Source organism: Rana temporaria, chromosome 12 (assembly GCF_905171775.1).
Source record: "Rana temporaria chromosome 12, aRanTem1.1, whole genome shotgun sequence".
Lineage (NCBI taxonomy): Eukaryota > Metazoa > Chordata > Amphibia > Anura > Ranidae > Rana > Rana temporaria.
In genome coordinates this window covers 102,526,628-102,550,295 of record NC_053500.1, presented here as the reverse complement: position 1 = coordinate 102,550,295, position 23,668 = coordinate 102,526,628, and the positions used below count along the sequence as shown (strand labels likewise).

Sequence of the window (23,668 nt, the reverse complement as noted above, 5' to 3'; positions counted from 1 at the left end):
TGGCGGGAAAAAGACGGACGGAAAACACGACGAGAAAAAAGAGAGCTGGTTTCTTCTTTTTTTTTTTTTTTTTTTTTTTAGGGCAGTTTTTTCGTCGTGAAAACTGCTAGGGAGCATACACAGGGCCGGTTTTCATGACCAATATAAAAAATGGCAGTTTTCTCGTCGTGAAAACTGGTCATGTGTACAAGGCATAAGGCTTCTCCAGGTAGTGTTTAGTGTATGGTATTGGGGCTGTTTTGTGGATTTGGTGCAACAAAAATAGCTAATATATTACAAATTCTGCAAGGTGTATTTAAACTTTTGAGCACAACTGTATTATATTTGGGGGGGGGCAAAAGTCATATACCGCAACATACAGTGTAAGCTTTAGCTTGTGTATGTGTGTACATATTTTATCTAGTTTATAAGATTGGTCTTGGTTCAACAGGCAAAGTATGTAGAGTTTGGAGTTTGTGCAGACTAACCCTGTTCTTGGCATCAAAATCTAATCTCTTGAGCAGATAAAGTCATATAAACTGACTTCAGGCTAAGGTCCCATGCAGGCAGGAATGCACTTTACTCCTTCTATGTAAGGAGATCAGGAAGCTGTTCTTTGTACATTTGTTCCCAACCCAAAATGACTTAAAGCGGGGGTTCACCCTTAGAGGGCACTTTTCCCCCTTAGATTCCTGCTCGTTTTTACTAGGGGAATCGGCTATTTGTTTTAAAATATGTGCAGTACTTACCCGTTTACGAGATGCATCCTCTCCGTCGCTTCCGGGTATGGGCTGCGGGAATGGGCGTTCCTTCTTGATTGACAGTCTTCCGAGAGGCTTCCGACGGTCGCATCCATCGCGTCACGATTTTCCGAAAGAAGCCGAACGTCGGTGCGCAGGCGCAGTATAGAGCCGCACCGACGTTCGGCTTCTTTCGGCTACGAGTGACGCGATGGATGCGACCGTCGGAAGCCTCTCGGAAGGCTGTCAATCAAGAAGGAACGCCCGCTCCCGAAGACCCATACCCGGAAGCGACGGAAGAAGATGCAGCTCGAAAACGGGTAAGTACTGCTCATATTTTAATACAAATAGCCGATTCCCCTAGACCGAACGAGCAGGAATCTAAGGGGAGAAAAAAAAAAATTTAATACATGGGTGAACTCCCGCTTTAAAGGTTCACACAGTCCAGTAAAACTGACTTTTAATTACTTAATGCACTACTTTGGTCCGACTTTCATGCGACTTGAAGGCCATAGACTTCAATGTTAACCCTCAAAAGTCACATGAAAGTTGCACCTGAATAGTATACATGCAACAGTTATCCATTATCAGTGGTCAAATCCAAAGTCGCATTCCAAGTCGTACCCATCCAAAGTTGCGCACCTTTGGTGTCATACAAGTGTGAATGGAGCCTAAAGCATGATCCAATTTTGTCCATCGGGGGACAAAAATTCCCTCCTGTTCCCCCAAGAGGCACTCGGATATTCCCTGGATCAACTTTACCTATAACTATTAGTATCCAGTTGTATTTTTCGCATTTAGGAAATAATCCAGGCCTTATTTTAAAGTTTACTGAGCTGGCCAGAACCAGCTCTTGGACGAGTCTATTCCACGTTTTCATAGCTCGTACTATAAAGAGGCCTTTCCTTATTTGGAGGTTAAAGCGGGGGTTCACCCTAAAAAAAAATTCTAACATTACAATGAGCTGACCTGTGACACGGACATCATGCTGGTCTTTTTTTTTTTTTTTCGTACATACCGTTTTATCTGTATTTTCTCCCCGGATTTCCCGTGGGAGTGGGCGTTCCTATTCACAGGGTAAGTGATTGACTTTCTTCCGACTGGCGCATACAGCGCGTCACGACTTGCCAAAAGAAGCCGAACGTCGGTGCGCAGGCGCCGTATAGAGCCGACCCAACGTTCGGTTTCTTTTGGCAAGTCGTGACGCACTGTATGCGCCGGTCGGAAGAACGTCAATCACTTACCCTGTGAATAGGAACGCCCACTCCCACGGGAAATCCGGGGAGAAAATACAGATAAAACGGTATGTACGAAAAAAAAAAAAAAGACCAGCATGATGTCCGTGTCACAGGTCAGCTCATTGTAATGTTAGAATTCTTTTTTTAGGGTGAACCCCCGCTTTAAGGCTACGTTTCCACTATTGCGACTCGATTTGGAGTGCGACTTTGATCCAACTTTACAGTCTCTGAATCAAAGTTGCATCAAAAGTCGGATCAAAGTAGTGCAGGAACCTTTTGAAAGTCGCTGCAACTTTAAGTCACATAGATGGGAACAGGTATCATTAAACTCAATGGGCTGTTGTGACTTGTCATGCAACTTTGTGTCCAAAGTCGCACTCTTGGAAACCAAGCGCGGGAATATGGCATTAACCCCCATTATCCCATTCACAAAAACGGCATGCTCAGTGCGCCTGCGCCGTAGACATCGGTGCAGTGTTTTCAGCAAATATCTCCTTAACCGTGTAGGTTTAGGAGATATTTCTTGCACCTACAGGTAAGCCTTAATCTAGGCTTACCTGTAGGTGCAAGTTGTGTGGTTGGCTTTACAACCACTTTAACTTTTGTGGAATTTTATGTGATATATTTCCATTTTGCTCACTTTATGTAAGCCCTTTTTTTTTTTTTTTTTTTTTTATATGTTTCAATAATTTTTATTAAAGTTTACAGAAAAAAGAAAACAATTATTTCGGCTTACGTTGTGTATCATATAACATCTTTAGAGTCATATAATATAATCGAAGAATCATCTACTTATAGCCTGCATCGCGTTCCATCATATCCTAATGCGGACTGAACCGTAATTGCGCAAATGTTTTGTAAGCCCTTTTACAGTCCCTTTTGCTACAACACACATTCTGTTATAAATATTATCAGGCTTCTTTTTTAAAGCAACTTTTCTCTTGCCAGAAGTTCTGGTTTTCAGAGGACTAAAGCAAATGCCCAGCATGCACGAGGCCTTAGGATAAGATGGTTGTAATAAACCTGCGCTATATAAATTATACTGGATGGGTTATTTTTTTCTAAAGAAAGGCCATACCACTGCTTTGTAAATCGACCCCTTGGATATATTCTTACGGTTTGTAAATTATGTTTCAAGAACATTGAGAGAAAACATGTACCAAGGGTATATACAGGCTGCCAGTGCTGACTTTTCCTAAAATCTTAGTTTGCTGGCTGTCTTGGTAATCCTCTAAAATCAATGCCTTCTAAGTAACTGACCCAGAACAGGTATGCATATTAGAGGTTCTGACTTTAGTCATTAAATATGTTTTCTGCATTCGTGTTTAAAGATTTAGAATCCAGGTGATCAGTATGACAGCCAGGCATCTATAATTTTGAACCACTTGAGGACCTCCTAACGCCGATGTACGTTGGCAGAATGGCACGGCTGGGCACAAGCACGTACAGGTACGTTGCCCTTTAAGTGCCCAGCTGTGGGTCGTACGTGCGCCGGCGACCCGGTCTAAGGGTCCCTGACTGCGGAACCCGATCGCCGCCGGTGTCCCGCGATCGGGTCACAGGAGCTGAAGAACAGGGAGAGATGAGTGTAAACAAACCTTCCCCGTTCTTCTCTGTGGCTTGTCACTGATCGTCTGTTCCCTGTCATAGGGAACGATGATCAGTGACATCACACGTCCAGCCACGCCCCCTACAGTAAGACACACTTAACCCCTTTAGCGCCCCCTAGTGGTTAACCCCTTCACTGCCATTGTAATTTTTACAGTAGTCGGTGCATTTTTTTAGCACTTTTCGCTGTGAAAATGACAATGGTCCCAAAATTGGGTCAACAGTGTCCGATGTGTCCGCCACAAAAAAAATCGATGATCGCCGCCATTACTAGTAAGATATTTTTTTTTTTTATAAAAATGGCATAAAACTATTCCCTATTTTATAAACGCTATAGGGAAAAAAATGAATATTTTTTTGGGGGGGATATTTATTATAGCAAAAAGTAAAAAAATATTGAATGTTTTTCAAAATTGTCGCTATTTTTGTTTATAGCGCAAAAAATAAAAACCACAGAGGTGATCAAATACCACCAAAAGAAAGCTCTATTTGTGGGGGAAAAAAAGGATGCCAATTTTTGTTTGGGAGCCACATCGCACGACCGTGCAATTGTCAATGCCGAATCGCAAAAAGGGGCCAGGTCCTTTACCTGCATAATGGTCTGGGTCTTAAGTGGTTAAAGAAAGTGGACAGCGTTGACAGCCTGCATGTTTCAGTACAGGTACGCCTCTGCTGAGCTCCATTTAAAAATACTGGTTGCTTGGCTGTGTGTTGTCTCTGACCCAGAGCACGCAGTTCCATTCAGTTCCGTGCGCATTTTTTCTGCACTAAAAACGCATTCACAGTGTTTTCCATGTATTCCAATGGCTCTAGTTCACACCATGCAGTCAGTTTCCGGTGCAGTAACTGACCGGAAACTGACTGCATGGTGTAAACTAGAGCCGTTGAAATACATGGAAAACGCTGTGCATGCATTTTGTGCAGAAAAAAAGGGAACGGAACTGCGTCTGGTGTGAACTGGCCCTAAATGAAAGTCCGTGAATAGATGGAAATTAAGCAAAGTCATAAACTTGACAGCCAAGTAATGAACATTTTAGATGTTTATTTACTGGTCTAGAAGATTGGTCACACAAACTGGAAGCTTATAGTGAAAAGGCGGCGATCTCCTCTTTTCTCGTCACGTAGCTTGACTGTGCGATGATCACACTGACTGAACTCTGCACACACTGCCTTTCATGCTAAATCTATTGTAGATATGTTGGACTTCACCTGTGCCCTAGTATTCAGTCCCTGGCTGTGTTTACTGGAGCCTACCGCAGTGTTAGAACCTAGACGCTTAACCTAGACGCTGTGCCCATGCGTGCATGGTACAAAGGGCATCACTGCTCCACCCAGCACAAAGGGCAAAGATCAGAATGGTTTATGTTTACAGGCAAATTGATTTATTACAAGTACGGCAGCTGGCCTGCATTCTGCTGGGAGAGAATATAACTGTCATTAGAATCTAAGGGAAGGCTTTAGCTGCCATATGCTGGTAAACCATATCAAGCTGACAGAGCTCTTTGGATTAACATTTGTGTTGCAAACTATGATCAGGATATGCTTACCTCTTCACTAATTTTCAGAGCCTTTTGTGATGGCGAATAGGTTCAGGTACTTGTTCACCTCACCTCCTAAAGGTCCCGTTCACACGAGAGTGTTTTGTAGCTCAAAGCTCCAAAACTCTCTACAAACAGAATCTCATTTAAAATAAATTGTAGACATTCATATATGAGCGCTCAGATGCCAGAGCTCAATGCCAAGCTGCTGGAGCTACTTTTGGGCAGGTTGGCCCCATAGACCTCAAAGGCAACACCTATAAACCCTCAAATCAAGTGTGTGTGTGTTTTTTTTTTTTTTTTTTTTTTTTTTTTTTTACCTCAGGTGTTTTTTGTTTCCCCCTCAGGTGGTTTTTTTTTTTTTTATGCATTTTTTTTTTTTTTATATGCAACCACGGGTCAAGGAAAAGAAAATCACACCAGTGCAACTATTGTGTTCTCCTGGTGGGGGGTTGGAGGAGAGGGGAACCGTCCCCCCCCCCACTCCACTGGTAATAATCGCATGCTAGAAATCTGACATACTGGTTGTACCCAAATCAATGGATCGACTTTGGGTATTATTAGCCTGCCCATAGATAGTTCGAATGTCAGCCAGTCCCTGCTGAACCGGCCGAGATTTAAACCATCTATGGCTGGCTTTAGCCTGAAAATCTGTTCTCCTCCCTCTAGGGCAGTGGTTCTCAACCTTCTAGTGCCGTGACCCCTTGATAAAGTTGTGGGGACCCTTAAGAGTAAAATCATTTTCGTAGCGTGGGTTGTCGGCACCCAAGGCAAGACAAGTAATTTGCGCCCCTAACCCACAGATATTTAGCGCTTCCTGAGTCCTTTTAATGGCAACTATAATCACAGGTACTCACTGTGTCTTCGGCTTTGTGGTGACACCTATGCCGAAATCAGGAGATGGGGTCTCCTCCAGCCCCTCCCACTTCACATTCCTCACCAGTCAGCTGACCTCTAGTCTCTGCCCCGCGGCCATGCTATCAACTGAATGGGCGCCTGCGAAGAGGCTGAGTGGACGGCCATGGGCTCCATGAACAGCCCAGCTGGGTGGCCGCAAAAAGGCTGGGAGAGCAGTGCGTGCTTCAGGAACAGCCCAAGATTCGGTGACCCCTGGCAAATCTTTATTCGACCCCCCCCAGGTTGAGAACCACTGCTCTAGGGCTTTCTTTTGGCCTAAACAAAAATACCGGAAGCTTGAATGAGATAAAGTTTAAAAAAAATAAGTCCAGCAATGTCCTGAAATACACATCACCCCACTCTCAGTCGGAGCGCACACTAATGGCTGCACACACGGTAAACAAACACTCCTGGGTGTGAATTGTCAAATGTGATATCATAGGGATATAGTACATATATCAGTGCTGTGTTCATTCAACATGGAGCAAAGTCCCACGCTTTCAAGGATGCAGGTACTAAAAACCTCTTCACATGAACAAATCTATATATTGTAAACCATCACAAAAATGACATTTTGATGTATTCCTGTTCTTCCAATATGACCCCAAATTGGGAAATGCAATGCATCAGTAAGAGGGTCCAGCATGCAATTGAAACTCAATGTTTAGGGGTTCCCGCCAGCCGTAGCCATCACTGCCAAGCCCAGGAATCCTCTTTTGAAATAGATGTGTTCATTGCTGGAGTGGGAATGCTGAATTACCCAGGACTTTATTATACGGGTATAGTGAATTTATAAGGCATTGTCACTTTGTCGTGGGTTTTGTTTTATTTATTTTTTTATACTTTTTGTCCATATTGGTATGAATGAACAGTAGCAGTGGAGAGTAAAAACCTTTAGGCTGGGTTCACACCTATGCGAATTGAGTGCGGCTTAAAGCGCATCCAATTCGCATAACATTATAAAATACATTGATTTTTAATGAGGCTGGTTCACATATGTGCGATACATTCGCACTGCACATTGCCCAAAAAACGTGTGCGTTTTCTAGGCATTGCAGTGCGGCTCAGGTGCAAATTCCGGCATATTATCTTCTATGGGCACTTATCTGATTCGCAGATGTGTTAATTTCTCATTAGGATATCTCTCATTCTCCTCAATACACTCCCCCCATTCCCCCTATTCCCCCTCCCCTCCCCAGGTCTCCAAATTAGCAGCAAAAACGGAGATGATCTGCTGAACAGCTCTCTTATCTCTTTGCAGAGATAAGAGAGCTGGAATTCGCACCGCACTAGTGTGAATCCAGCCTTAGTGGGTATTGGGTAATGGTGACCTAGTGTACATATGATGTTCTTGTCTGCTGCATCACTCTTGGTATTTATATATCACCCTGTGTTTTTCATTTATCTGTGTCTTTCCTTTTAGCATGTGTGGGCTTCAAAATGGATCCCCTAAAGTGATACATTTCAGCATGTTAATGAATATGCTATCAAAGCAGTGCAATGATTCTGATGAGTTTCTTTTACCCCCAAAACACCTTGGCTGTTTTTTAGTACACATGAAGAAATTAATTTGGACTCTTTTATCCTTTTGGTCTTGCGTCTTGCATTTGTGCAAGTTTTTCACTGGAGGATAGCCTTGTCTGTTGTAAGCAGCCTAACCTGAGCCAGGGAGCTCCTCAACTACTTTGTATGATTAGAGGAACTGAATTTATTCACTCTGGAGAAGAGGAGAATTACAAATATATAAGGGGTCCATATAGTGAACTTGATGAGTTATTCACTTTACGGTCAACACTGAGGACAAGGGGGCACTCTTTACGTCTAGAGGAAAAGAGATTTCATCTCCAAATACGGAAAGGTTTCTTCACAGTAAGAGCTGTGAAAATGTGGAATGGACTCCCTCCAGAGATGGTTCTGGCCAGCTCAGTAGATTGCTTTAAGAAAGGCCTGGTAACTTTCCTAAATGTACATAATATAACTGAGTACTAAGATTTATAGGTAAAGTTGGTCCAGGGAAAATCCAAATTTGCCTCTCAGGGGACCAGGAAGGATTGCTCTGTTGGTTCTTCTTTTTTTTTTTTTTTTTTTTGCCTTCCTCTGGATCAACATCTTTCTACTTTGTAATTTATTTACTGTTACATTATTAGGCCTCATGCACGCACCCCGTAGAAGAAACTCTGTTAGCCTATGTATCCATGCACATTTGGGTATGTATTTGTAGAGAATCGTTTTACAGGTTGAAAAAAAAAAAAAGACACAAGTGTGTTTTTGACAGGAACTTTCAGACAGAAAAAATGCGCAACGCACCTACATTTGGCAGTTAGGCACTTTTTAAGAATACATTTTTCTAGTGTTTTTGGAAAAATACTTATGCGCCTAAACGCATGTACATTCTGCTCCGTAGGAGCGTTTTTTTTTTTTTTTTTTTTTTTTAAGCTGTTTTTTTCTGCTTGCAATTCTGCCTTTTTTTTTTTTTTTTTTTTTTTTTTCTTTCTTTCTACTGCCTAGTAGGCAAGCACCCTACATATGAACAGGGGCTGTGGAGAGTAAAAACCTTTTTGTGGGAATTGGGTAATGATGACATGCAGTAGATTCTTGTCTTCTTTGTCTCCATAGTTCTCAGCATTTGATCTAACTTTGTCTTTCCTCTAGAACATGTCTGGGCTCCAAGACGGATCCCCTGTCCTTACACTTTAGCATGTTCACTGACGTGATGACAAAGCAGTGCGATGACGCACAGTGTAAGAAGTGGTTGCCTCTTATCGACAGTATGCAAGCCATTGGCACGTATGCCCAAACCGAGCTTGGCCATGGTTAGTGTTTGAAGGATGGCAGTGATGGGAATACCAGGGAGACCTGCAGCTCTATTAAATCTTTACCTAGTTACTAGTGCAACATACCCATGGGGCTGTGGTATCTGCAGCCAGATGATTGACTTCATGTGATGGTTGAAGTTCATATGTAAAAAAAAAATCTAGACCTAAAGCCCAATTGTAGTTTCAGTTAAAATGATATCAATAAAATCCAGGTGCAATAAAATGCTAACTTTTTAATGTCTCATTTCTGTGGGGGAGTGTAGCAGCCTCTCTGACGTGGCACAAAATGGGCAATTGGGATTACTTGCTGTACCTGCAATACAGTTCATAATTTGCACATCACATCCAGTGATCAGACTGCTAGTATCTGAATTTAGCTATTCAACTCCATGCACTCATTTGTGCCCATTGTTTAGGGTGGTTTGACAAGGATCAAAACTACGTGCCAAGCTCCATATTATAACTGTAGCATGAACAAGACCATTGGCTCTTCTCTTGGACAAAACAGATTGTCATCTTAAATGTATTGGTATAGAAGCTGAGTAATAAACATTGGGTTTATGTATCTATCTACTGGCATAAAGAGACCCTGCCACTAACTTGGGGGGGGGGGGGGGGGATACAGGTAAAACCACAGAAACATCAAAGGGTAGATTCGCGTAGAATGGCGCAACTTTGTGCGGGCGTAACGTATCCTATTTACGTTACGCCTCCACAACTTTTACAGGCAAGTGCCGTATTCTCAAAAAAAGTTGCGTCGGCGTAGCGTAAATAGGCCGGCGTAAGCCCGCCTAATTCGAATTGTGAAGAGGTGGGCGTGTGTTATGTAAATCAGGCTTGACCCGACGTGATTGAAGTTTTTCCCGAACGGCGCATGCGCCGTCCATGGAATTTCCCAGTGTGCATTGCTCCAAAGTACGCCGCAAGGACGTCATTGGTTTCGACGTGAACGTAAATGACATCCAGCCCCATTCACGGATGACTTGCGCAAACGACGTAACTTTTTCAAATTTCGATGCGGGAACGACGGCCATACTTAACATTATTACGCCGCACTTACGCCACCATATAGCAGGGGTAACTATACGCCGGGAAAAGCCTAACGTAAACGGCATAACTGTACAGCGTCGGCCAGGCGTACGTTTGTGAATTTGCGTATCTAGCTGATTTACATATTTCGACACGGAAATCAGCGTACACGCCCTTAGCGGCCAGCGTAAATATGCAGTTACGATCCTACGGCGTAAGACTTACGCCTGTCGGATCTAATAGATATCTATGCGTTACTGATTCTAAGCATCAGGCGCATAGATACGACCGGCCGGACTCGGAGATACGACGGCGTATCTGGAGATACGCCGTCGTATCTCCACTGAGAATCTGGCCCCAAGGTTTTTAAATGCTTACTTGCACTTTCGTAATGAACTTGCTAGAAAGTTTGACAGAAAAGGGCATATCCCTAGTACAGTCCCCTCCTTCTTGGCACATCATATTCCGTCCTTCTGGGAGTTTCTAATTACTATCTGAGCTGGCCCTGCTCATCTGCCACTCTTTTCACTGTTCTGCGTAACTTTTTAATGTAGCTGCTGAGGAAGCAGTACGGGGGGAGTACTATAAGAATGAAAAACTACAAGGTTCGCCAGCCTTTGCGGCTGTTGGCTTGTAGTTTTCAATGAACTACCACGGTGCTCCTCGGCGACGTAGTAGCTTATTCTCTCCTTCTGTCAGATTGTATCTACTTGCTTGTACGGGCACACAGATAAATTGGCAGATCTGCTGAAGCCTGTAAAGCATTGCATCAGCGATCGCTGTAGCTTTATAGCAGCCTCTAGCATAGGTGGTGCAGACTAGAGAAGGCCAGGTCCAGCTTCACCAGCTGTATGCAAAGCTAGTTGACAAGGTGGCTTATCTGCTTCGACAAGTTTTGTCCAGCTTAAGCTTTTACAGTGCACAAAAATAACTAATTGTGTGGTTTTAGAATGGTTAAGGTTACATTCACACCTGAGCGTAGCGCAGTTAGGTGTGCTTGTTTGTTTGTTTTTTGTGGAGCGGTTTCAGACCGCCCCATTCATGTAAATGCTCCAAAGAAGCTTGTGTACCAATTCTTGCCACAGAGTCCTATTCACTTGAATGGGACACATTCTGTGGCTGCACTGCCCACTGAAGCCACAGGGGGGGGGGGGGTGTCGTTTTTTGTCATGGCATGTGTACAGCCCTGAGCAGCTGCATTTTGCTTATTTAGTTGGGCAGTAACGCTGCAGCTCAACCATCTGTTTTTACCACTTCGATTTGAATGACTACCAGGTAGGGCTCAGATAAATATTATGCTTGCACTACATTTTAAAGTGGGAGTTCACCCATTAATATATTTTTTTAAACAATCCCCTTAGCTTCATGCTCGTTTTGTCTAGGGGAATCGGCTATTTGTTTTAAAATATGAGCAGTACTTACCGTTTTCGAGATGCATCTTCTCCGTCGGCTTCCGGGTATGGGTCTTCGGGAGCGGTCGTTCCTTCTTGATTGACAGTCTTCCGAGAGGCTTCCGATGGTCGCATCCATCGCGTCACTAGTAGCCGAAAGAAGCCGAACGTCGGTGCGGCTCTATACTGCGCCTGCGCACCGACGTTCGGCTTCTTTCGGAAAATCGTGACGCGATGGATGCGACCGTCAGAAGCCTCTCGGAAGACTGTCAATCAAAATAGGAACGCCCAGTCCCGCAGCCCATACCCGGAAGCGACGGAGAGGCTGCATCTCGTAAACCGTAAGTACAGCTCATATTTTAAAACAACTAGCCGATTCCCCTAGACAAAACGAGCATGAAGCTAAGGGGAAAAGGTATATTGTACCGGTGAACCTCCGCTTTAAGTCCTCATACGCAATGCCCTTGGCCATCAGTTGCAGATCTAGGAATGCGCACCTGTGTACTTTCCTAATTCTTACACTATGTTGTCCAACAATGTAATACTAGTCTTCTAGTCCTATACACACGATCGTTTTTCGTCATGGAAAAAAAACGCCGTTTTTAAAAACGTCATTTAAAATGATCGTGTGTGGGCTTCTGAAAAACGACAAAAAAAAATTCGAACATGCTGCATTTTTTCACATCGTTTTTTAAAAATGTTTTTCGCGTTGTTAAAACTGATCGTGTGTGTGTGTGTGGGGAAAAAACGACGTTTTAAACCCGCGCATGCCCAAAAGCAAGTTATGAGACGGGAGCGCTCGTTCAGGTAAAACTACCTTTAATAATGGAGTAAGCACATTCATCACGCTGTAACAGACAAAGCGTGAATCGTCTTTTACTAACAAGGAATCGGCTAAAAGCAGCCCAAAGGCGAATAGAACTTCCCCTTTAGAGTGCCGTCGTACATGGTGTACGTCACCAGGCTTTATTCATCATTTTTCAAAAACGATGGTGTGTGTGGGCAACATCGTTTTTAATGATGAAGTTGGAAAAACTTTGTTTTTTTCATGCCGAAAAACGATCGTGTATACGCGGCATCAGAAGTTTAATTTGGGTGCTAGGTTGCAAAGAATTTTTTAGGTGTTTATTTTAGGAATAATTAAGTTGCATTTACTGCTTGCATGATTTTATTTTCTTTTTTTCTGATTAGTTAATAATTTAAATCATTTGCCTAATCCTGTAACACAGTTACTAATACAAACCTTTTGTTTTTAGTTGGATAATTGATTATTTTCAAGGCTGTAGTGTGTATTTACATGGCTTGTTTGGCTGCTTTCTGATATCAAAACAATCCTGCCTTAAAGGAGTTCTCTGAGCTAAAACTTTGAACCCCCGCTGTGCCCGGGCTGTAAAACTATACAAAATAAACCTTCACTTACCTGCCTACGATCCCCCGTTGTTCCGATATCGCCGTCCCGTTCTCCGGTCCCGGTCTCTTCCACTTCCTGGGGGTCTGTGACTCACAGTGCGCTCAGCCTATCAGCGGCCGCAGCAATGTCCCGTCGCGGCCGCTGATAGGCTGAGCGCACTGTGAGTCGCCGACCCCCAGGAAGTGGAAGAGACCGGGACCGGAGAACGGGACGGCGATATCGGAACAACGGGGGATCGTAGGCAGGTAAGTGAAGGTTTATTTTGTATAGTTTTACAGCCCGGGCATAGCGGGGGTTAAAAGTTTTAGCTCAGAGAACTCCTTTAAGAAATGCACCAAATTATTCATGGGCAGTTTCTGTGATTTAAAAAAAAATGGAAAAACTGAAAAAAATCGTATTTTGTGCGTGGTCATGGTTTTAACCAACATCATGGCTAAAACATTTTGTATTATAACTGTGCTGGCAAAACTGTACTTTGTCCTCCTTTACTGATGAGGTCTGAGTTGTCCACCCAATTTTGGATCTGCATCACTTTCTAGTACATTGTTTCTCAACTCCAGTCCTCAGGGCACCCCCAGCTGGTCATGTTTTCAGTATTTCCCTGAAACGACTGTGGTAATTACTAAGGCAGTGAAACTGATCAAATCACCTGTGCAAAATAATGGAAGGTCTGAAAACATGACCTGTTGGGGCGCCTTGAGGACTGGAGTTGAGAAGCACTGTTCTAGTAGTGGCTAGACGATTGTGGTCTGCATGTAAATTCAATCTATTTTTCACAGAAATCAATTCACTTACCATAATGTATTTTTTCTTCTTCTTTTTTTTCATCTTTTCCTCCTGATGTAATCACCTTTCCCTTCACCACCAAATTTTAACCCCTCACCACTACTAATCCTTATCTGATGTTTACATCCCTGACCTACCTTTCCCCCCTGCTCCATCCTACTCATCCTCCTCCCACAGCTTTGTACACCGGGGCCGCCCTGAGCCCCTTGATCTTCACTTGGGCATGTTTTTGCCCACTCTGCTAAACCAGGCCACTCCCGAACAGCAGGAACGTTTCTTCATGCCTGCCTGGAACTTGGAGATCATTGGGACATACGCTCAGACTGAAATGGGACATGGTAACTTTTATTTATTATTTATATTTTTTATTTTACCGAAGGCTTACCTATTATTATGGTATATTTTACCATCAACAAGTTTCTAGCCTTGGAGTAGAGCTAGTATAGGGATAGTTGACCTGCAGGTCTCTCTGGGAATAGTCATTACACTGTAATTTCATCCTTATTTCGGATATGTGTGGGGTGTTGTGTTTTTAATTTTTAGTTCATGGTTCTTTTCTTTCTATCTCTTAAGGAACCCACCTTCGAGGACTGGAGACGACTGCCACCTATGACCCATCTACACAGGAGTTTATACTAAATAGCCCCACTGTGACCTCTATCAAGTGGTGGCCTGGAGGGTGTAAGCAACTGCATTAAGTAGAGAACACAAGATTGTTCAATATGGGATTTAGATTGGGAACATATTCAAGTAAAATACTGCAAAAGGGGTTTAAAAGAAGGGAGTTACACCAGGAAGCTAAAAGAAATTATGCTAAATGCCACTCTGTTGCTAAAAATAAAAAAAAGCCTGTAAATGACATAATACTTACCAGTTCTGCCATCGTTTTTTCCAATGTTTGCTGCAGTCCAGAAGGGAGTGTGCAGCAGGGAAACCTACAGGGGTTGGACAAAATTATGGAAACCAGAATGATAAAAGAACAAAATCGATACCCAATATGGTATTGGACCGCCTTTGGCATCCAAGACGGCCTGAATTCTCTTTGGAATTGACAAATCTAAAGCCTCGTACACAGGCTCGGTTTTCTAACCTAATCTAATCTAAGTAAACCGAGCGTGTGTACGAGGCTTTCAGGTTTCTCGTCCAGTGTTTTCCTGCCGAGAAACCCGAGCGTTTGTATACTTGCCTGTCGCCGTGAAAACCCGCACATGCTCGAAATGACTTTGACGCATGCGCTGTAGCTTCCTAGGCATAGGTAGGGTGTGTGTGTGTGTCTCCGTGTCCACGCCCCGCCGCTATTAGCAAAATTAAGAATTTGTAAATGCTCACTGCCAGCTGCTTTATTATATCCTGTCATAGAACACTGCATTTTTCATAAAAACGAGTATTGTAAATAAAGAATCGGGGCGGTCACGTGATTTTCAGTCGGTTTCCAGGGTTACTGCAGGAGAGGCTGAGCGGCCATGTGATCTCCCCGGCTGATGTCAGAGGGAGATCATGGCCCCTCCTGCAGTATCTATCTATCCATCGGAGCTGTACAGCGGCCGCGAGCCATGTGACCGGCCTGAAGACAGCTCAAATTAGGTATTTACCGCGCTTGTTTTTACAGAATACTAATGCAGTGTGCTCTGCCAGGCTCTAATAGAGTGTCTGGCAGAGTTTGACTTATGAGTTAACAAAGCCTTATAAATGCTGCAGGAAAAATATGTCCTATAAAGCAAAGCATTTATATAGCTTTCTTTTGTCCCCCTACATTTAATTTATGTTGAGATGAGCAAATCTACCTCCCAGATTTGCAATTTCATGGTCTTTTCTTCTTGCAGTATCAAAACAAAATCTGATTGGTTGCATTGAGCAAATTTTTTTTTCATTGAAGTGGAACTAACGCCTCCTATCCTTTTACCGTCAATGGCCATCTTAGCTTCTGTTTGATGTGCAGTATTGATGGTATTGCACAAGTGATCAGTAATGGCACCAGCCATCTGATGGCTTGACAGTTTGCTTGAGAGCACAAGCAACTGTGATGGTTATCGATCACAGGGGAGCAAAAGTTTGGGTAAGTTTAAGGCTAGGTTCACACATGTCCGGTGCAGATTTTTGGTTGTAACATGGCAAAATGTGGAAAGTTTCAAGGGGTGTGAATACTTTTTCAAGGCACTGTATAGCCAAAAAGTGGCATACTAATTACTGATTATTGGGATAGCATTATTTTATTCTGTTTGTGTTGTTGTTGGAGTTTGTAGCACTGTCATGTTTTGTCCTCACAGTGGGAAAGACCTCAAATCATGCAGTAGTGTTGGCACAGCTCTATACCCAGGGAGAATGTAAAGGGCTTCATGCGTTCATCGTTCCTATTCGGGAGATGGGCACCCATGAACCATTGCCAGGTGAGTCGCATGCACTCCCAAATTAATTTTGCTAACTGTTGTAGGAACAAAGGTATACACTCTGGGAACTTGAATGAGTCCGCTGGTTTATTCTGTTTAAATGTTTCCAATGACTTTTCTGTCTATTAAAACAGGAGTAACCGTTGGGGACATTGGGCCTAAGTTTGGTTTTGATGAGATTGATAACGGTTTTCTGTCATTCAGCAAGTTCCGAATACCAAGAGAAAACATGCTGATGAAATATTCTAAGGTGAGGAGCCAAAGGGACATTGAAAAAATGATAAAGGAAAAGACTAGTCAGCTTTTTTAAACACACATGTTTTTTTGTGACTTTTCAGAAAAATACTTGTGGCGTCCCTAATTTTTGAGTTTGTTACGTAATTTTTGCTGCTGTCCACAGGAATTGTGGAAGATAAGTTATTTCCCTTGTGATAACATGCTAAAAGAGAAGACAGCTATTTAAAATTGAAATGTCTTCAGGAAAAGATTACTGATTAAAACCTTATTTTTCTTAGATTAGTGTTGAAATTATTAGAATGTGTGTGTGTGTGTGTGTGTGTGTCTGTGTGTTTTTGTGGTCTCTGTGACCATCATTACTGGGATAAGTGAGAGAAATATTCCCAACATTGAGGCAGACAAAACCTATATCTTTATTCTGTTTTAATAATTGTATAGATTTTTAGGAAAATTCCGCTCAAGTCCTGTTATGTTCATATGTCCACTTATTGATGCTTCTTAGGTGGAACCAGATGGAACATACGTAAAACCACTAAGTGATAAACTGACATACGGTACCATGGTGTTTATTCGCTCCATGATAGTAGGGGACTCTGCAAGAAGCCTCTCTCGGGCCTGCACTATTGCTATTCGGTACAGCGCAGTACGACATCAGTCTGAGATCAGAGTTGGGTAAGGATATTTCTGTCTCTACAAATAGAGCCAATAAGTCTACACTGCATATCGAACCAATGGCCAGGCTGTGGATATTTAACTATTTACATATTCTTAACAAGCAGCAAATACTTTCTCTGATCTGTGTACCCGCAGGCACTGCAAAACTATTCATCTTTGCAGTTCATAGCAAAAGCTCAGTTTTTCTCTGCAGCTCAGGTCAACCTGGTCCTCTCACCCAGAGAACGTGCTGTGTGTTTACATTAGAGATTAGAAGGCTTGGTGGCTGCTGAATTGCTACTATGAGGGTGAACAGGGGGAGCCAAGCTGCTGAGAGAACCATTCTGAGGACTTCAGTGCTTTTGCTGTGAAGTTTAAGAATGGGCTGCTTCAAAGTGGCTGCAGCTACAAAGGTTAGAAAGGGTTTGTTGTAAAGCTAATTTATGTTAATGCTTGGCTATACGTTGTGTAGCACCAAGTTTACTTAAAATCTGAAATGGATTATTTGATAAAAGAACTGTAGACACAAACCCAGTTAAAGGGGAGGTTCACCCTAAAAATGACTTTCTAGTATTTACATTGGCCCCCCACATTACAATACAATTATGCCTATTATGTTTTTTTTTTTTTTTGCTGTACATACCTTGGTACAGCTAATTCACCCGTGGCTTCCGGGTTGCGAGTCCCGCGGGAGTGGGCGTTCCTAACATGCTGTTGATCGACGCGATGACAAAAAACGAGCTCCCCCCGTCGCGTAAGCTGCGTCACGATTGGCGAAAGGAGCCGAACGGCACTATACTGCGCCTGCGCACCGCCGTTCGGCTCCTTTCAGCAATCGTGACGCAGCTTACGCGACGGGGGGAGCTCGTTTTTGGTCATCACGTCAGTCAACAGCATGTTAGGAACGCCCACTCCCGCGGGACTTGCAACCCAGAAGCCACAGGTGAATTAGCTGTACCAAGGTATGTACAGCACAAAAAAAAACATAATAGGCATAATTGTATTGTAATGTGGGGGGCCAATGTAATAATAGAAAGTCGTTTTTAGGGTGAACCTCCCCTTTAAGATTGGCCAGAAATATGGCTGTCGGATGTGGTCAAACAGAATTCTTCCCTTTTCGATTTGCAAATTAGTATCCAATCAAAGAGCATACTTATATGATCTACTGAGGCCTTAAAGAAAAGCCAGCAAACTCAAACTATCTCTGTAAATGATTTTTTTTTTCTATTACCTGAAAGATGCATTTCAAGCTGGTATAATTTTTGTCAAAGGTGCCTTAAAAATAGCCCAATCAACATCCTAGTATGTAGATTTGGAGGTATAGGAAAAGCCTCCTCTAAGCTACACCCTTATCCTCCCAATAGATAAGATGAAATGCAACAGCTGAGATCTGACAGCATTGTTAGATATATGAACATTTTCTGAGATATGCTCACACCTTGTAATCTGCAAGTCAACAGACACACTCTCGGTTTGGGTAATGCATCTTTCTTTGTGAAGATTGTATTGTAATAACACCTTTTGCATGTTGTACTGCTCAAAGATTTTTGGTTTCTTAAGCAAGCCATACATGGATCAATATCTGTGATATTCAGCAGGAACCAGAAAAATATTAATCCATGCATGGGGCAGGCTGGGTGTACACAAGTCGATCCAGCTATCGATTGACTTGTGTACAACCAACCTGTTGGAAAATTTGCTCTCAATCAGTGTTGCCGGCGCTAATCGCTGTATTCTGATGGTGGGGAAATCTGAATACAATAGCGCAGTGGCAGGGATTCCCCCATTTACATCGAGTGTGTGGATGGGGAAATCTGGTCATTTTCATTCATTCATTCATTCCGCTGGTTGAATGAAAAAAAAATTCTTATGAATAGCCAGCCTTACTGTGCCAATGCTATTTAAAGTGGATGTAAACCAGTGTTGATGTCACAATGTAGAGAATAGGATTTCCTATCATCTGTGCCCAGTCTTGCCACACAGAGTTAATCCAGCTCTGAGCAATCCTCTTTTATTGTTCAGTGAAAATTAACAGACTTCCAGATAAAAACCTGTCTAAATAAAAAGTCCTTTCCGTCCCCTTGCTTCGAGTGACAGGGTTTTTACATATCTCGTGCACTAGCTTGGACACATGCACATTCCTGGATGTTTATCATAATATGAGGGGTGATCCACAGTTCATTGTGAGAGGTAATGTATGTCAGTCGAAGCAAGGGGACGGAAAGGACTTTTTATTTAGACAGGTTTTTATCTGGAAGTCTGTTAATTTTCACTGAACAATAAAAGAGGATTGCTCAGAGCTGGATTAACTGTGTGGCAAGACTGGGCACAGATGATAGGAAATCTTATTGTCTACATTGTGACATCAAACAAAAAAAAATATTTTTGGGTTTACATCCACTTTAAATTCACGTAAAATTACTAAGGTTAAAGAAACTGCATGTATGTGAATTGTATCGTTGTAATGTACAGGTTAATGGCAGTATAAAAGACTAACTTGTATTCTGACATCCACAGAGATCCAGAGCCACAAATCCTCAATTTCCAGACCCAGCAGTACAAGCTTTTCCCTCTGCTGGCCACAGCATATGCGTTCCACTTTGTGGGAGCATACATGAGCGAGACGTACCACAGAATAACTGGAGACATCCAACAGGGTAACCTGAATGAACTACCAGAGGTAAGGATCGCTTTATCTGATCGCTAAAGTTGGGCTTTAGAGAAACTAATAAGATACAGCTGTCATGCAGTTACATAGAAGTATATTATGTATGCATAATGAGCAAATATGATGCATGGGTATAAACTGTAATTTTGAGGCTAAAGGGCACACAATTGCCACTTCCTCCAATAAGTGTTATTTTGCCAAACGCATACTACAAATGCTCACCTGGAGATAGTCCCACTTCGACACATTTCACCCTTTACAGCAGACCTGGGCAAACTACGGCCCGCGGGCCGTATACGGCCCGGCGGACCTTTTAATCCGGCCCACCCCCGCCGCCGCTGCCACGTTAATCACAGCGGCGGGGAATATTACAGACAGCGTTCGTCTGAACAGCTGTTTTCCCCGCCGCGCATAGACACTCCCCCTTGGACGGATCTGTCCAATCGCGAGCAAGGGGGAGTCACATAGACACTCCCCCTTGCTCGCGATTGGACAGATCCGTCCAAGGGGGAGTGTCTATGGCATAGACACTTCCCCTTGGACGGATCTGTCCAATCGCGAGCAAGGGGGAGTCACATAGACACTCCCCCTTGCTCGCGATTGGACAGATCCGTCCAAGGGGGAGTGTCTATGCGCAGCGGGGAAAACAGCTGTTCAAACGAACGATGTCTGTTATGTTCCCCGCCGCAGTGATAACAGTAGGCAGGGCCGGGAGGGGTCACTGTGCCCATCACACGCAGCCACTTGTGCCAACACATGCAGCCACTTGTGCCAACACACGCAGCCACTTGTGCCAACACACGCAGCCACTTCGCCACCATAAATTGTCGCCACTGTGCCAATCACACGCAGCCACTGTGCCAATCACACGTAGCCACTGTGCCAATCACACGCAGCCACTGTGCCAATCACACGCAGCCACTGTGCCAATCACACGTAGCCACTGTTCCCATCAAACGCAGCCACTGTGCAATCAATTGTTGCCACTGTTCCCAAACACAGCCACTGTTCCCAAACACAGCCACTGTGCCAATCACACGCAGCCACTGTGCCAATCACACGCAGCCACTGTGCCAATCACACGCAGCCACTGTGCCAATCACATGCAGCCACTGTGCCCATCAAACGCAGCCACTGTGCCCATCACACGCAGCCACTGTGCCCATCACACGCAGCCACTGTGCCCATCACACGCAGCCACTGTGCCAATCACACGCAGCCACTGTGCCAATCACACGCAGCCACTGTGCCAATCACACGCAGCCACTGTGCCAATCACATGCAGCCACTGTGCCCATCAAACGCAGCCACTGTGCCCATCAAACGCAGCCACTGTGCCCATCACACGCAGCCACTGTGCCCATCACACGCAGCCACTGTGCCCATCAAACGCAGCCACTGTGCCCATCAAACGCAGCCACTGTGCCCATCAAACGCAGCCACTGTGCCCATCACACGCAGCCACTGTGCCCATCACACGCAGCCACTGTGCCCATCACACGCAGCCACTGTGCCAATCACACGCAGCCACTGTGCCAATCACACGCAGCCACTGTGCCAATCACACGCAGCCACTGTGCCAATCACACGCAGCCACTGTGCCAATCAATTGTTGCCACTGTTCCCAAACACAGCCACTGTGCCAATCACACGCAGCCACTGTGCCAATCACACGCAGCCACTGTGCCAATCACACGCAGCCACTGTGCCAATCACACGCAGCCACTGTGCCCATCAAACGCAGCCACTGTGCCAATCACACGCAGCCACTCTGCCCATCAAACGCAGCCACTCTGCCCATCAAACGCAGCCACTGTGCCCATCAAACGCAGCCACTGTGCCATCACATGCAGCCACTGTGCCAACACACGCAGTCACTGTGCCATCAATTGTTGCCACTGTGCCCATCACACGCAGCCACTGTGCCATCAATTGTCGCCACTGTGCCCATCAAACGCAACCACTGTGCCATCACACGCAGCCACTGTGCCATCACATGCAGCCACTGTTTAATCAATTGTTATTGATTAAACAGTGGCTGCCTGTCCCCAGCCTCTGTCCCCCTCCTGTGTCATGTCCCCAGCGTCTGTCCCCCTCCTGTGTCATGTCCCCAGCGTCTGTCCCCCTCCTGTGTCATGTCCCCAGCGTCTGTCCCCCTCCTATTGTCATGTCCCCAGCGTCTGTCCCTCTCCTGTGTCATGTCCCCAGCGTCTGTCCCCCTCCTGTGTCATGTCCCCAGTGTCTGTCTCCCTCCTGTGTCATGTCCCCAGCGTCTGTCCCCCTCCTGTGTCATGTCCCCAGCCTCTGTCCCCCTCCTGTGTCATGTCCCCAGCCTCTGTCCCCCTCCTGTGTCATGTCCCCAGCCTCTGTCCCCCTCCTGTGTCATGTCCCCAGCCTCTGTCCCCCTCCTGTGTCATGTCCCCAGCCTCTGTCCCCCTCCTGTGTCATGTCCCCAGCCTCTGTCCCCCTCCTGTGTCATGTCCCCAGCCTCTGTCCCCCTCCTGTGTCATGTCCCCAGCGTCTGTCCCCCTCCTGTGTCATGTCCCCAGCGTCTGTCCCCCTCCTGTGTCATGTCCCCAGCGTCTGTCCCTCTCCTGTGTCATGTCCCCAGCCTCTGTCCCCCTCCTGTGCCATGTCCCCAGCCTCTGTCCCCCAGTTTTCCAACAATGATATTTACTGCTTTTTATAAAGAAATACAATTGATTTTATGCAGTATTGAGTTTAGCCTTTTGGCCCGGCCCTCCAAAATATTTTTAGTTTCTCATGTGGCCCCATCGAAAAAATAATTGCCCACCCCTGCTTTACAGGCTTGGTCATCTCTTGTAGAGCCTCTACAACTAATCATGGAAGGGTGAAATGCAACAGTGGGGCAGGCTGTTGGTCTAAATAAAGCTCCATTTAAGAAAGTGATATTAGTGTGCAGCCCTTTATTCCTGACATTGTGTTCACCCGGCGTGGAGACGGACTTCTCTGGTTTTCAAAGATTTTGTTTGTGATCTTCTGAAGGTTTTTAATATATCATTCATAATATATGATTGATAGAGGTTACCCAGGGCGTTAGTATCCTATATCACCACTGCGCCAAAAAAAAAAAAGTGAAATATACTACAGCTGCTACTTAGTGAATGAATAATTAAAATGAAATAATTAAAATGAAAAAAGTATTTGATCCCCTGCTGATTTTGTATGATTGCCCACTGACAAATGATCAGTCTATAATTGTCATGGTAGGTTTATCTTAACAGTGAGAGACAAAATAACAACAAAAATATCCAGAAAAACACATTTCAAAAAAGTTATAAATTGATTTGCATTTTAATGAGTGAAAGAAGTATTTGACCCCTTCACAAAACATGCCATTCCTCCTTCAAACACGGTGAGTTGAGGCCAAACAGCTCGATATTGGTCTCATCTGACCACAGCACTTTCACCCAGTTCTCTGAATCATTCAGATGTTCATTAGCAAACTTCAGACGGGGCCTGTACATGTGATTTCTTGAGCAGGGGGGCCTTGCCGGCCCTGCAGGATTTCAGTCCTTCACGGCGTAGTGCGTTACCAATTGTTTTCTTGATGACTATGGTCCCAGCTGCCTTGAAATCATTGACAAGATTCTCCCGTGTAGTGCTGGGCTGATTCCTCACCATTCTCATGATCATTGAAACTCCATGAGGTGAGATCTTGTATGGAGCCCGAGACCGAGGGAGATTGACAGTTATTTTATTTTTTGTTTTTTACATTTTGTGAGTAATCGCATCGACTTCTGTCACCCTCTCACCAAACTGCTTGATGATGGTCTTGTAGCCCATTCCAGCCTTGTGTAGGTCTACAATCTTGTCCCCAACATCCAGGAGCGTAACTAGAAATCACAGGGTCCCATAGCAAAATGTTGTATGGGGGCCCCTCACCCCCACAAAAAAAAGTGGCACAGTACTACCCAGGCAACAGCTTATATTAATAAACAAGAAAACAAAAATTTTGCCAATAAAATTTACAGATTACATTCAGTACATTATAGTGTAAGTAAAGTGGAGAAAGATAAATGTGGCACAGACGTGCCGTGGCCAATAATGGGCGTGGTTTAATCGTAATATTGGGTGTGGCTTAAATGGGTGTGACTCAAAGGGGTGTGGTTAGAGTCTGAGATGAACGAGGGATGGAGGGAAACAAAGGAAGAAAGAGAGATAGAGAGAGGAAGGGGGGAAAAAAGAGGAATGGAGGGACAGCAGGCCCAGATCCTACACCACAATAGCAATATGTGTATTCCAGAAAGTTTAACAATCGGAAGATA

At 44.3% G+C, this 23,668-nt stretch overlaps 1 protein-coding gene across 2 annotated transcripts in view; it reads left to right on the top strand.

The window, feature by feature from the left end:
* ACOX1 (acyl-CoA oxidase 1) overlaps positions 1-23,668 on the top strand; it is a 61,810-nt gene that overhangs the window by 12,197 nt on the left and 25,945 nt on the right. Inside the window, exons 3-8 of one of the 2 annotated variants that reach the window (XM_040329976.1) lie at positions 8,653-8,813; positions 14,007-14,114; positions 15,701-15,820; positions 15,955-16,070; positions 16,560-16,729; positions 19,229-19,391. In XM_040329976.1, coding sequence (XP_040185910.1) covers positions 8,653-8,813; positions 14,007-14,114; positions 15,701-15,820; positions 15,955-16,070; positions 16,560-16,729; positions 19,229-19,391 — 838 coding nt within the window. Of the gene's footprint in view, positions 1-8,652; positions 8,814-13,610; positions 13,772-14,006; positions 14,115-15,700; positions 15,821-15,954; positions 16,071-16,559; positions 16,730-19,228; positions 19,392-23,668 lie in introns of both variants that reach the window. The other variant, XM_040329975.1, reaches the window with a different exon arrangement.